This window comes from Carica papaya, chromosome 3, assembly GCF_054855325.1.
Source record: "Carica papaya isolate Zhongbai chromosome 3, ASM5485532v1, whole genome shotgun sequence".
Taxonomy (NCBI): domain Eukaryota; kingdom Viridiplantae; phylum Streptophyta; class Magnoliopsida; order Brassicales; family Caricaceae; genus Carica; species Carica papaya.
Window position 1 is genome coordinate 9,184,582 of NC_142311.1, and position 15,635 is coordinate 9,200,216.

At 33.1% G+C, this 15,635-nt stretch overlaps 1 protein-coding gene across 1 annotated transcript; it reads right to left on the minus strand.

The window, feature by feature from the left end:
• Nucleotides 1-894: 894 nt before the first annotated feature.
• Nucleotides 895-11,071, minus strand: ABCC5 (multidrug resistance-associated protein 5). Its single transcript, XM_022038098.2, has 12 exons — nt 10,479-11,071; nt 7,974-10,196; nt 7,546-7,866; nt 7,380-7,466; nt 5,532-6,227; nt 5,209-5,373; nt 4,715-5,009; nt 3,864-4,078; nt 2,877-3,182; nt 2,260-2,323; nt 1,916-2,155; nt 895-1,505 (listed from the first exon to the last, which is right to left on the minus strand). The coding sequence occupies exons 2-12, from the start codon at nt 10,080-10,082 to the stop codon at nt 1,393-1,395; spliced, it is 4,611 nt and encodes a 1,536-aa protein (XP_021893790.1). The 5' UTR covers nt 10,083-10,196; nt 10,479-11,071; the 3' UTR covers nt 895-1,392.
• Between the last annotated feature and the right edge of the window lie 4,564 nt (nt 11,072-15,635).

Consider the following 15,635-nt stretch of genomic DNA (forward strand, 5'->3'; position numbering starts at 1 on the left):
TTTATAAAATTAAAAAATATTTTTAAAAAAAATTAAATCGAATTACTGGTTTAATTTTACTTAGGACTTATTCTAAATACAATAATTAAAAATAATAAATAAGTAAAATAATTTTACCCCTTGTCATTTTTACCTCTACAACAAATTACCCATTTATTTATTATTAAAATATCTTAATACAAAATTAATTATCTAATTTTTTTTTTGTTATAAATTAATAAAATTAACCTTCTAACCCAGAAATAATTTAAATATTAAATTCACCATACCTAAATTTTTTAATATATATATATATATATATATATATATAAGACAGAGATTCACAAACTATTTGGTAATATTAAAATTAAATTTTGCAAAGATGTAATTTTTCCAAACTCCCACTTATTAAATTCAAAATTTTATTGCCCATTTTATTGGTAATTATTTTTACCAATCCATTATACTTTATTATAATTTAGAGGTCACCTTGTAATTTGTCTTTTAATTAATTACATAAATATTAAGTTGTTGAGTAAAAAAAAAATATTTATAATTATATTTGAAATAAACTCAAAAACATACAATAATATTTGAATTCGTTTCATCAAATCATTTAACTATCAAATGTTAAAAATTTCATCTAAAATAATAAAAATTGATTTTTATATAAAATTAAAACAGTACTTAGAAACTATATATCCTCAATGGGAGCTTTTCAAATTTTTTTTTTTTTTTTTTTTTTTTATTATCATGATGCAATTTATATATTCTCCAAATTAAATTGAGGGTTCATCGATAAATCGAGTTCGAATTATTTCTAAACTTATTCCAAACCATCACGTATATGATAAAAAGGACACAAACAGAAACAGATCAAAACGGGAACTTACGAAATAAAAACAAAAATCAACATGAGAAGAGCTCCAAGCTGAAAATTTACCACCAGAGAGACAGTGGAGTTTTGTAATTGGCTACTTGAGCTCTACAAAGTTCATTTCCTACCTAAATAAGAGAGCCTGTTTCAATCTTAAAAACCACTACTTTATTGCACATGATTCAACAAATAGTAAACCCTATCCGTGTGAAACCATTACCCACCTCTACCCATTTGGCTTATTTCCTGCCTACACAATATGCCAACCATGCCTGAAACTTCCTCAGTCTAGTTTATTAAAGGGAATGATTAGCTTGCAATTGCCATGATCTACAAACTACCTCTTTTTCCACTTCAATGGGAACTTGGTTTTCGTAACACGACATGCACCTTGGTCCTTCCCAGTTGCATCTTTAGGCCTGCCGAGTGCAGCAGCAGCGGCGGCAGCGGCGGCGGGGGGCAATCACTTCATTCCGGAGTACTCCCTCCTTGCTGCTGCCTATGACATGAAAGAGTTTTCCAGCATACCATGTAATTCAAAAATCTGGTATGCCACTAGACCTCGACGAATATTCTGATACCAACTTTAAAAACATGGATGATTTATCCTCTAAAAGTCTTGCTGGAGTATCAAACTCTGCAACACGACCTGCAACAAATGTTTAAAGCAAAAACTCAAAATCTCTTACCAAAAAGCATCAAACTTAAATTGCAGAGAGAAAGAGATAAATGTATTAGTAGTACCGAATCTTTCCAATTCTAGAAAAACTCACCGTCATTTAAACTACACTAGATGCATTGCATGTAAAATGACTTCCAAAACCTTGAAAAAACTAAATAAGATAAAATCACTAGCCCAAATAGAGTTAAACACAATCCAGAACATAGCACCAGCAGACAGGGAGTTTTTAATGCCGCTATACACATGCTGATGTCGCTACTAAATTAGGCTTATTGGTATTGTTAAAAACTTTCTGTCTTTCCCTAATCCAGTCCTATCAAATTGAAAAAATACATCAATAGAACATAAATATCAAGCTTTAAATATACTATACTCACCGTCACTGAGTACCAAAACTAGATCACTGTCTATTACAGTGGGAATACGATGAGCTATAGTGCAAACAGTGCAGTCCTTAAATTCTGTTCGGATAATCTTCTGAATGAGATTATCTGTGGCTGTATCAACTGATGCTGTTGCTTCATCGAGCACCAGTATTCTTGCCTGCTTAAGTAAGGCCCTTCCAAGAGAAACAAGCTGCCGCTGCCCCACACTCCAATTATCTCCATTGTCTAGCACTGTAATTTTTATATTGAAGCACCAAATATAAATAAACCAACAAGACCAAGATCGTAAAGAAAAAAAAATTGTTTATCTCGGTCAATGGAAGGCCACTACTAACCCGGAGTATCAAGCTTTTGGTCTTTCTCACGGACTACATCACCAAGCTGAGCCTTATCAAGTGCCTGACATCAAAATCCAAGACACAAATAGGTAAATTTTTGCATAGTGTAAAATTTTATATTTTTTCGAAATGTTAAAAATGGATGATTGGAAACAATATTCATCCAGACATCAACTTAAAGTCGTGAATGGTAGGAATCGATCTTCAGGGCAACGTAAATGAATCATACAACATACAATCGGTTGTATCAAACTGAAAACATGTCAAGCTTTGATTGGCATCAATGTTGAGAAAAAATGATAAATGACTTCCAATAACTTCAGAAGTAAAATTTAGAGGAAACCACTTCATAGAAGAGATGACTAAATATAAAATTTATCAAAATGGCTAGAGGTTACTCAAAATATCTCCAGAAGCTTATAACCATTTTACAGATTAATGAAAGATTGGAAAAACATCTACTGGTAAGATATTCGACTTATAACCATTTTACAGACTAATGAAAGACTAGAAATACATCTATTGGCAAGATATTTGATTTCAAAAGTAAATATAGGAGAATTACAGGAAACTTTAAAAAAGAACAGAAACAAGGCACATAAATTAAACTCTACCTCCCAAATTTCAGGATCTGAATGTTCTTCAAGGGGATCAAGATTGCCCCTAATGGTCCCTTCAAATAATGTAGGGTCCTGCGGTATGATACTAAGACGACTCCGTAGGTCATGAAGGCCAATTTTAGAAATATCTATGTTGTCTATAATAATTCTTCCACTTGCAGGTTCTATCAGTCGGAACAGCGCTTGAATCAAAGTAGATTTACCACTGCCTGTACGTCCAACAATTCCAATCTTTTTTCCACCAGGAAATGCGCAGGTTATTCCATGCAGGACCATTGGAAGATTCTCCCCATAACGAACCTTTATAAAAGGATGGACAAGAGAAAGAGTCAGCATTCACAGCCTAACACAATAATACAGAACCAGTAGAAGGTAACATCACTCTGTCATCCCTTGATTCCTTTTCCTCTAAAATCTATTCAAAATCACTTCTATTTACAGCAAACTGGCTGGATGAAAATCTTAATTCCTTCTCTTTTTCCTGTGTTTTGTCCAGAAGTAAACATTTCCTAACCAAATTCAATTTAAGTTTCTACAAATAAATGACAAATATCCTCTTGCTTGGATAGGAAAACAAATTGGTTTTTAGGAGGATTCATCCCTGTGCACCTTGCCCATCAAGTTGGGAGTGACATCAGCAACCAATTCATCTGAGGAAATGAAATAAGCAGCAATTTTATGATTTCCCTATCTTGCTAACAAAATATTACTTCATACACCAGTCACTGATGGAAGAAACTTTAAAATTTGATCGTGAAAGGATCTCCCCTATTTCGTTCTTTAAAAATTCTCTCTCCTATCTGCAGCACATGGACATGCACTGCCATAAACACATTTATCAGATCAAAGAGGGGTATGAAACTCTCAAGACTCAGTTCCCAATGAAAATCAAACTTCAATACATGGCTAACCTTTGACCAGGTCAAAACAAGTAATAGAATCTATCTTCAGATTAAGGAAAGACGAAACTGCAAATTATACCTTCAAATCAATCAGCTCAATTGATCCATTTTCTGGCCATGAAAATGGTGGACAAGAGTCATCTATAAGTGGCGGGGCTTCACCTGGAATTTGGCTGTACTGGTAAATCCTCTCAATTGAAATAATTTTGTTTTCGAGCTTACAAAAGCTAAGTATCCACCGGGACAGACGTGCATTCAAGTTAAGGCCATATGTCACAGCAAGACCCGCCATGCCTGTTTGAAAGAAACATTTGGATGATGAGCACCATTATGTTAGTGTTAACAAGTTTGTATTTGCTTGCAAAAAAAGTAAATATGTTCTTTAAAACATACTCTTCAAAAGGAAAAAATGAAATTCTATTGTTTGCACCATACTGGAAAATAACTTCTACTTTTTCTCAAAAGATATATATATTTACTGATGGATATGACCTCCAAATCTTGAAATTTTCAAAAAAGATTGTATGCGAAATTTTGCACACATATATGTCATGTAAAATGCAATAACACAATAAAATGTAAAACATGTGGAAAATTGTTTAGAAAAAAATTGAACATAGTATAGATATGTTATAATATTTCCCTTCAATAAGCTAATCAGGTAATTACCCATACTAATAATGGTTGTATGATCAGAAACATACATAACTATCATATTCATAAACAAAGAATTTAAAGATAATTAAAAATAATAGAGTAAAATCGTGGAAGAGGGTTCTGAGAGAAATAACGGTCGATCATATAAACTACTGGACCGGCAAAATAAAACAACAAACACTCCAATGTTTTGGGAGAAATCATAATTTTTTTAGAAAGCTTGCAATGATAAGAATATGCAGATATTGAGTAGTGAAAAAAATATTTACTCACTCGGATCAATAGCTCCATGTGGAAAGCTCACAAGTAAAAGCATGCAAAACGCAAATACAAAGGTTGAAAGCAATTCCATGCGTAAGCATAGCCATTCGATAGCAGCAAGACTGCAGAAGAATGGACGAGCAAAACAATCCAGCAGATAAAGATTCCTCTTCATGAACCTCTTTTCTTGGCCAAAGCCTCTAATTGTAGCTGCTCCAGCAATCGACTCCCCAAAAAGATGGATAATTGGAGACTTCTGGATGCTAACAATGCGAACCAGTTCTCTTGATGAAGCCATGTAATATTTCTGCGTTCAAGTATATTAGCAATTAGCAGCATGTCAATTAATATAATTGAGAAAGGAAGTAAAATCAAATAAAGATTTTGATTTTGAACCCTCTGCTTTTAGGAAGAATGAAACATGGCATAGCTTAATGTCATTCTTCTGGGAACTGTAAAAACAAAAACAAAAACTCAAGGTGACAAACCTAAAAGTAATAGATTACCTGCATCCACAAGCAAGCAATGGCCATTGGAACAACAAGAAGCAAGACTTGCCAGGTAACTTTTGTCATCACTCCAACAATGCCAATAAGCTGTATTGTGGTTGAAGCAAACCCACCAAGTCTAAAAGGAATATCAAGATCCACAACACTTTGATCAATAGACACCTGTCAGATCATAAATGCAAAACACTATATGAAGCAAGAAAAGGAAGAGAAGGGACTGGATAAGAAAGTAAAAGATAATGAGGATCTATCTTTACATATTCCAAATAGCATACATAATTATTTGTTGCATTTCCATTGAAGAGGAAGGAAAAACTTACGCGGTTCAAGATTCGACCAGCAGGAGTAGAGTCAAAGAATGACATTGGTGCTCGGAACACACTTCTAAGCATATTCAGAAACAACTTCTGTGCTGCAGCTAGGCCAAATGTGGCAACCAGAACAGCTCGAACAAAGATGAACCAGGAGCTTCCAAATGCAAGGGCAATAAACACAACAAGAAGGACAGTAGGTGTCACCTTAGCATCGTCTCCTTCAGTTTGGGGACTTGCCCAAGCCATCCACCAATTACTAGCTATTTGAAGGAACTGAAATAATGCTTGGGCGACAATTATGAGAGGAATCAATAAGCCTTTATAAGCTGCAACCATATATGATAAATACACCTTCATGCTGACTCTTCCCCTCACTCTTTCTTCTTCCTGAACAAGTTGCTTTTTCCTAGAGCGCTTTCCTTTCTTTTTCTCTTTAATGGATTTCTGGTCTGAACCTGATCCTCCATCTTGTACTTCCTTTACCAACATACTGATACCATTTCCAGAAGCATCACATTTTGGATTGCGTACATCAGATCCATCCAGGAGCAAATTTTCATCTGAATCATCTGATGAAGGGTTTAGCATATCCATAGCTTCAATTGCTTCGTGATGAGCAGAGACTAACGCGTTAAAATCTGTTCCTGCTTGTAGTAGTTCATCATATTTCCCTGCCTGTATAATACCGCCTTCCTTAAGAACCTGCAAATAGGTAAATTTTCAGCAATTGTTCTAAAGTTAAAACTATGATTATCAAATCTGTGAATAACCTCCTTTAGAGACATACAAATCTCCCAAAAAATGATTATATTGAGATTGAGGTGCAAAAAATGGTGGGGAATTTACTTCTAAAATATTGATGTTTCAAGAAAAAGAAATCTAGTGACCAGATAGCACAATGACCACACAGATTTTTTCTTAGTAGAGACAAGATTTTCATGTTCATCAACATTCCTAATAAAAGAAATCAACAACACATTAGGATGCAAGTTCCAGGCATAAACTCATAGTTCCAATTAGAATTAAGTTACTAGAGAATTTAGGCAATGGATCAGTTCAACAACAAACCTTGATATTTCAAACATGAACTTGCACTTCCAATTAAAATTAAGTTAATAGAGAATTGAGCCAATGGATCATTCCTGGAGTAAACCTTCAAATAACCCAAAATTCAGTAAATGTATTTAAATTCTTTTAATATGATATGACAACTTCTCATCTATATAATGCTTCAATTCCACTAGCTTCGTATGCAAAAGAAATCCATCAACAGCATATCATATTTTTTATCCTACTAACTTTTTGCTTGATAATTTATACCTTGAGTTGCTATAAGGCAAACATAAAAGTATAATACCCCATCGATTTAGTCCAGCTGGTAATTTGAATCCTGTATTCTGATCTCATCATATTATTACTCTTGTGTTTCAGTATATTACAAAATATTATCCTCGGCTAAAATTCTACCATTTTCTAATTAGTAGTTTCTAAATCCCTCGGTTGATATTTATAGTCGCCAGTTACAGGAATTGGTTAAGTTTCCGTCAAAACTGAATTAGAAATCCAAGGGAGAGAGTTTCCAGCATTTCTCAGTTAATAAAATAGTTACTTTTCCAGTGAAGTCCCTGAATTGGGTGAAAATGAATCAGGAAAGCAATATAGACATGCAGGCACATCAATTAATTAGTGTCATACCAGTGCAATCTGACATTCAAGAGAGCCCTTCAAAAAGGTGACTCCAAAGAAGCAACGGTGCTACTCAGGTGCATGACATAAAGCCTAAAATGCCAATATGATAATTTCATTGCACAAACCAATATTTAGGAGAAATAATTCAAAAGAACAACTTCTTACCAGAATCAAATCAGCAGCAGGAAGAAATTCTACTTGATGAGTCACAAAAATCACAGTCTTATCTGCTAATGCTGTTAATATATATTCCTGCAGTTGCGGAATTGATGTTTAGCCAAATTTAGATGATAGATAAAGCAATATTGGTGACGGATTGAGTAACTCTTACTCTGAACAATTCCGAGCCAGTTTGTGCATCAACAGCGCTGAAAGGATCATCAAGTAAGTATATGTCAGCATCTTGATAAAGTGCCCTTGCAAGCTGCACTCGTTGCTTCTGACCACCACTGAGATTTATACCTCTATCACCAATTATGGTCTGATCGCCATGTGAGAAAAGTTCCAAATCCTTCTTCAGTGAACAAGCATGGATTACATTCTTGTACTTCACTTTATCCATTGGACAACCAAACAGAATATTTTCTTCAATGTTACCGGACTGAATCCAAGCTGACTGAGAGACATAAGCAGCACTACCACAAATTCTAACCTGTTATAATGAAGGAAATCAATTCTTGCAACAACATTGAAAACAAAATCTTAGAATTAAAAAAAATATAAAAGTTAGAAATTAGAGGTTCCATAATGCTAACTTACTTCACCAGAGATTTTTGGGATCTCCCCAAGAATACAGGAGAGAAAGCTTGATTTCCCAGCACCAACCATACCACAAACAGCCACACGCATCCCCCTCTCCACTTTCATTTGTAATCCCGATAGTGTGGGCCTCAGAGAAGAAGGGTCCCAGCAGAACTCACCGTCCTTGATCTCTATGGCCACATTTGACATGCCGCGAGGCAGAACAATGGTCGCATCTTCTTGCAGCTCTTCATCTTGCAGAAATCCAGAGATTCGATCGAGAGAAACCTTCGTCTGGGCCATCATAGAGACCAAGTCAGGAAAATTCCTGAGTGGTTCTTGGAGGATTCTGAAGGTCGCTAGAGCAGAAAGAACACTCCCTGCAGTGAGATTACTTCCCAAAAATATAGAGGTTGCAAATGTGACAGCTGCAACAAATATGGGGGAGCTCCAGAAAATGAATGTAATAAAAGCTTGAGAATAGAGGGCTTTGCGAAGCCATTTGAACTCTAAATTCCTCATCTCCTCCAACCTCAAGCGATAACGGTCTTCCCAAGCTTGCAACTTGAGAATCCTCATGTTCCTCAGACACTCAGAAGTTTTCCTCATTCTCTCATCCTTGGCAGCCATCAGCCTGTCTTGGTATTCTTCTTGAATTCTTGCCAAAGGAATAGTAACAACAATTGATATAATGGTGGCAATCAATGTAGCAACAGATGCAATTCCCACATTCTTGTACAGGATCGCAAGAGCAAGGATAATTTGCAACGGAAGCATCCATATATCATGAAGATACCATGAGTAGTCACCTACTCGCTGGACATCAACTGCCATGTAATTAACAATTTCTCCACTGGTGTGACTTTGTTTGGCTAAGCTTGAAAGCGTGAGGCCCTTCCGGTATACCATTGCTGTCAAAGCTGATCTCACATGCATCCCCAAAATATCAACCCCAAGATACCACTGCCTAGTTGTTATCGTCTCAATGAGCTTGGCTGCAAAGAATATGCCAGCAAGAACATACCCCTCATGAGGGAAAGTCTCCTTTCCCCCTAAATAATCAACAAAGTAACTGATCATGTAGGGACCCACATATGAAACAAGAGTGTTCAACCCAGCAAAGACAGCATTACAAGCAGCTTCCTTCCAGAACGACTTTAGAATTGCCCAAGCTAGAGAAGGCTGCTTTGAAGGATTCTCAGCCTTTAATTTCTCCCAATTTGAATTCAGTGCTTTGTAATTGGTTTTTGCTCGATCTTTCGGAGCAAGAAGGGGAATGTCCTTAAGCTCAAGCGGTCTCTTTGCACCAATTGACAGAAGCGGATTCAGCCAAGAAAGCGTAGCCAAGCTAAAGAGCCCAGCATCACTATAGGGAGTGACCTTAAGACACCCTGCCTCCTCATCAAGCAATGGTTCCTGAATGTCAGAATTTCTACAAACTTGAATACCAGTAACACCCCTTATGGCAACAAAGCACAGGAAAGCAAGAGCCGGTGTTGTAGCAAGATTAGCCACAACATGAGAGGACCAGTGCTTTGAACCTTCTGTCAAGAACTGTTTTCCATCAACGTACAGAGTACACAAGCAAATCAAAAATGAGAGGAACCACCACCCTCTCAACAACAAAGGAAACTTTTCGGACGCCTTAAATTTGCAATGAAGAGCTAAAAAGCTCAACACAAACCAAGCTAAACCCTGAGCAGCAGGCAAGAAAAGCACAGACCAATTGACAGCTTCCCCATCGACAGCCTTCCCTATCACGCCAACCCCATCAAATCCCAACACGCAAACTTGCACAAACAACACGTAGAAGCAACAAAGCACCGAATATGTAAAGCCGCTACCGATTCTGACGTCATGAGTTTCTCTATCAAGACCAATGCTCCGCCTAATTGGACTCGAATTGCCAACCGGATCCTCCTTGATTAATCGAATTCGACCCGCACAAACAAATATCTGTTTCGCGGAGATAATGAGAAGGAATACCAGGAAGAGCGTCAAATTGATGCAAATTGAAGACAACTCCAATACGGGCAAACCTCGAGCAGCTCTCAAAAGGGTAAAATATGGTTGTACTGCTGGTGATGAAGCTGAGGTTTTATTGAGCAAAAGAGTGATATCCATCATCGGATAGACAGAGTTGGTGAAGGAAATTATGGAGAAGCGCTCTGAGTCTGTGTTTTTGAGTTACGCAAGAAGAGGAAGGGAGATCGAATCGAGTGAAGAAGAGCATCTCACCATCTGGGTCATACGAGAAATCAACAACAAGAAGAAACACAAACAACAGAGAGAGAAAGGCTATTTGGAGATAGAATCCGCAGATACATTGCACATAAAAACAGACAAAATTTATTTTATCAACACGGAAAACGAAGAGAAACAGAGAGAGAAGAAAGAAGAAAGAATCATTTTGCACTCTCCCTCTCTCTATGTTATCAAAAATAACACAAGGAGACAAAGAAAAACAGAGAGCAAAACAAAAAGTGAACGAGACCCATATGAGAAAATACCAAAAAAACTTACCTGGGTTCTTTTCCCCTCGAAAATCGTTCTCTCCAGCCGGTGACGATTGTCGAGGCAAGCCTGTGATTCACAGAGACGGGATAGATATATAGATAGATAGATTCTACAGCTCTCTCTCTCTCTCTCTCTCTCTCTCTCTCTCTCTCTCTCTCTCTGTCCACAAGCTCTCTGTTTATCTCCTCCAATACAAAGACGAAATGGGCAGAGCACAGACCCGGATAGGCAGAAAGCAACAGGTACAGTAAAAGTTTGAATAGAATGATGTTTGAAGATGAGGGAATGGCGAAGGATAGCGAAAGAGATAGAGAGAGGAAGAGGCAGAAGAAGATGAAGAAGAAGAAGAAGGAGGAGGAGGAGAAGAAGAAGACAGTCTCTCTCTCTCTCTCTCTATCTCTCTCTTTTTTCTCTCTTTCTCTTTATTTCTGTTGTTTGTTGTGTATGGTAGCAGTCTGAGCGTTTCTGTTCTCTGTGCTGTGCATAATGTTGGCTAGCACTTGCCGTGTGTGAGTGCGAGACTCGAAAAGTTGGAGAGTTTGTTAACTTGGTTTTTGCTGGTTCATCGTGCCATGGAAGAGAGGTTAAATTTTTACAAATAAAAATTGAAACTTTTTTATATCCAAAAACTCTTAGCTTTATGATTCACCCCATTATAATATAATATAATATATATATATGTGTATGTATATAAGAGGCACTAGGGAGTGATGGAAGTGAGAATTATTATAGAATATTATCTGGTAATCATAAGAATAATATTATTCACATGAGCGTGGTGCTCTGTGAGATCTCAGAATGTTTAATGTCTTAATAATTATAAAAATATTAAATTACTTCTCTTTTCACTTTCAAGTTCAAATAATGCATTAATTCACTTATTTTTACACTTCTCTTTAATCCTATTAATTGGGAGAAAATTCAGATGTTTAAAAATAATTATTATTATTTTCCTCATTATGCACCTGTTATTTTGTGAATTAAATGGTATTATTGAATATCTTTTATAGTAAATCATTTTCTTTATGAATTTAAACCAAACAAATTATATAAATAATAATATTTTTCATTTTAGATTATATAAAAGAACAAAATTTAAAAATAAGTTTAATTAAATTTATTAAAATATATAAATAAATAAATTATTTAAAAAAAAAAAAAAGTTACCACTACTCACCACAAAAGTTAAAGCTCAAATCCTAAGCTCCCAACTTATTTTTATAAATAATAATAATAATAAAAGTGGGTTTTATAGTTTGATGTCATTGAGGAGATGGTGTTGGATGAGTGGGAAGCCATAATGGTAAAAGCAAAATCAAATAGCTTATTTTGATTTGATATAATGATATAACATCACATTGACCCAAATTAGAAGGCACTATCTCGAGTACGGTTTTATTAAATTAGTGAAATTCCAAAACTACCCTTCCCCTTTTTTTATTACATACATTAGATGATTGTATGTATTATCATTTATGCCTATGAGACACATAATTATTGAAAAACGAAGAACATGGCTGGCTTATAGGCGCCGACCAAATTGGTCATCCGTCGCGGTCATCGTCTTCTTTTTTCTTCCACCATCTTTACCAAAAACACTCGTATGAATCTTTACCACCATAATTATTGTGAAAATCCAAACGACCCACTCATGAATTACTACTGTCTTTCCCTACATTTTGCTTTCTGGGTTTTGTTTGGGTTCTCGGGAAAGCATAAGAAAATAATTTTTTTGTTTGGCACATCAAGTGTGAGAACAATCGTCCGACCTACTGATGCACATGTGGGGTGGGGGGAGGAGGAGGGGAAAGGGGTGTGTCGTTTTGCGCCTGCGGAGTGTTCTTTTTGGGAGCGTTTGGCGTTTAGGGCGACACTTGTAGGAGAACCCATACTTACAGTTCATGCATGAAGGGTAGAACCGACACATGTCACTACTTTCATCACATAAATATATAAGAGATCGATTTTACTTCTTCTATAATCTTAAAATAATACTTTGGCATTAATTAGAAATATACACATCTCTCTCTCTATACATATATATAGAGATATATATGTGTGTGTATATTGTCATATCAATAGTGTGTTGTAGTATACCTTTACACGTCATAAATTCTTCCCATTGAAATTTTTATTATACTTAGAATTTACCAATAATGACAAAAGTCATATATGCTAATATGTATTGATAATTATAGTGAATTAATAATATAAATTATGTTTATTAATTATTGGGTTTTTAAGGTAACTTAATAGTGTATAAAATATTAAAATATAATTCATTGACGGATCACAGTTTAATATAGAAATTTAAATTTCAACTCTTATCAATAACATATATTATAATATCTTTATACTGTTAATCTAATAATTTAATGATGTCACCATCTCATATATATTATCATAATTTATATATTTGATATATTATTAATTTAATTTTACAATTAGTAATTTTTATTCTCGTTTTTCAGTAAAAAAATATATATATATAATTGAAATTACAAGTGATAATATTGGATAAGAATTAAGATATCATTTTCATTCAATTTTCTATCTTATTAATATTGTACATTTATTTATTATTCGAAATTAAAATTTAAACTCAACGCACGATGATGTAAAAATTAAAAAAAAAAACACGTGGAAAATTTGTGAACAATAAATGAGGATTTAACAATTTAAATTTTCCATTTCTTTAGTTAGTCTTGTGGTTTGTTATTTTTTTAATATAATGTAATATATATACACAAATTAAATTTAAAATTAGAGGTAGAGAATTATGGACTTACCACCGGTTGTAAAGTCAAAGTGTAATTAAATGGTATGGTACGAAAACGAAATAAAAGGAAACATCCTTTTCACGCTTTAAAAGAAATCTCAAATATTTCCAACTCGTATTCACATTTCCTTCTATCTATAAAATTAATTTATCCCATTAAAATATTTCAATTGATAACAACAATCTTTATATATACATACATTATTTATGGCAAACCAATGGGCTTCACGAACATTATTAATTGTCATAAACATTTCTTTTGGTAAAGTTTGTTATCATATATTCATGTATAAATATATGTTAATTATGATATAAGTTAAAATTTTTATATTAAATTAAAATTTACGTAACCGTAGAATTCAAATTTGTAATCAGTCAATATATAATTTAAAATATATTTCGTGAAAAATTAATATCTTTTACCAACTACATAATTTATATTTTTAAAAATTATATTATATTTTATGATAGTTAGAAATTAAATAAATAATTATTTTTTAAAATTTACAATACAATTTATGATTTGTCCGTCCGAAAGACACTCGCTATAATTCAATAAAAAATTTATTACCGACTCCTCCACTCACAATTTAGGTCTCCACCACTTATTATATACATATTTGTGACTTTAGTCATTTATATATTTCGTGTTATGTTATTAGGAAAATACATGGACCGACTATAGTAGATTAACAGTAAATTTGAATCACATAATTCAACAAATCACACGTGACAAAAATTTCCTATCGTGTTATAATTAATACCAATTTCTAAACACAGACCCTATTGGGTCAGAGTCGTCGGGCAGGGTCAAAGACTTTCTCTCATTGACAAACACTATACTATCATTATTTTCAACGGACCATATCTGACTTTATAATATATAAATTTATATATACAACTATTATTCAAATTCGATTAATTACTTTATATTATATTGTTGGTGGGTGAATATGGTTGACAGATTTTCAATACCAGCAAAATTTAGTTGTGATCAGTCAAGATCCATCTTTAAACCCAGCAAAAGAAAATTCGTGGTCTTTACACTCTCCTACACAAATACACACACACACACACATATATATATATATATCTATATACTAATTTATTCAAAAAATATAAAGTACGCGTATATTAATTTTAAATATTAATTAAATTAAAATAGTTAATATTGTCACAGTTGTAAATTAAATGACAAATTAATTACTCAATAACTAAATAGGATATTAATCCGTTTAAATTAATTTGACTGAGAATATTTATTCGTAAACTTATATAACAATATTTAATTTACTCGTCACGATCTTATAATACATTAATTAATTAATTAATTTTTACGTTAATGTGTCTTTTAATTTTAATATTATTTAATTAATTTTTTTTCTCCCACGTATTAACGTGGCACAGCGTGACCAGTGCACCTTTTTTTTTGGTGTGTGTGTAAAGATGGTGGTGAGTTGTGCGTCATCATGTGTTTGTCGTCACCGTACGTTATAAAGGAGCTTATTTGTACCCCACAATGAATTTTTTTTATAATAATTTTAAAGTAATAATTATATTGAAAGTTTATAATTATGTTTTTTTTTAATATTAGATTGCGTACCAAATATTTTTTATTGCACGTCAATTATAATTATATTTTTTATTTAGCTATACTTAAATATAAAAATAATTGATAAATAATGAATTCTATAAATACAAATTTTATATATTGTTTTATAAAAATGATAGGTGATGAATATTGTTTAAATAAATTTTAATTATTAGTTAAAAAAATAATAAATGTTGAATTTATTGTCATATTTTAAATCTATTTAAATGTTTGACATTTGATTAAAATTTTATATTAATATTTATTTTATTTTAATATATTTTGAATTATATAATAACAGAAAGTACGGTATAATATAAATTAAATTAAAATTTTTATTTTTTATAAAATAATTAAATAATAATTTTTAATCGCAGACAATGCAAAATATCATATAATATAATACGTTTTAGTTAAATAATATTATTATAAATTTAAAAGAAAAAGACAAAACAATAACAAAATTTCATGATTATTAAAAAGTGTAATTAAAAGCAAAATATCACGGTTTAGATGTATATGAATATTGCATATGAATTTAATCTACTCCCGTTATGAGTTGGTACAAATCATAAGGTACGTCAACTTAAAGTACAAATTTATTTTTCTACTTGAAATAAAATGTGGACCGTTAGATCTAAAAAAGTAGCCCATCATCTACCCTTAAATTTTTTTACATAAAAATTCATACCGTAACATGATAAAAATACAAATTTTAAAATATTTTGCTAGCAATTTCCCATTATCTATTTAAATGTGTTTTTTTTTTTTATATCTATTTAAATTTTAATTT

Coding starts and splice junctions, on each gene's coding strand:
- ABCC5 (XM_022038098.2), bottom strand. CDS start 10,082: ATGATGGATATCACTCTTTTGCTCAATAAAACCTCAGCTTCATCACCA. Junction 6,228..7,379: donor CTGCTGCTGATTTGATTCTG/GTAAGAAGTTGT, acceptor ACCTATTTGCAG/GTTCTTAAGGAAGGCGGTAT. Junction 2,324..2,876: donor CAGATCCTGAAATTTGGGAG/GTAGAGTTTAAT, acceptor TTTTGATGTCAG/GCACTTGATAAGGCTCAGCT.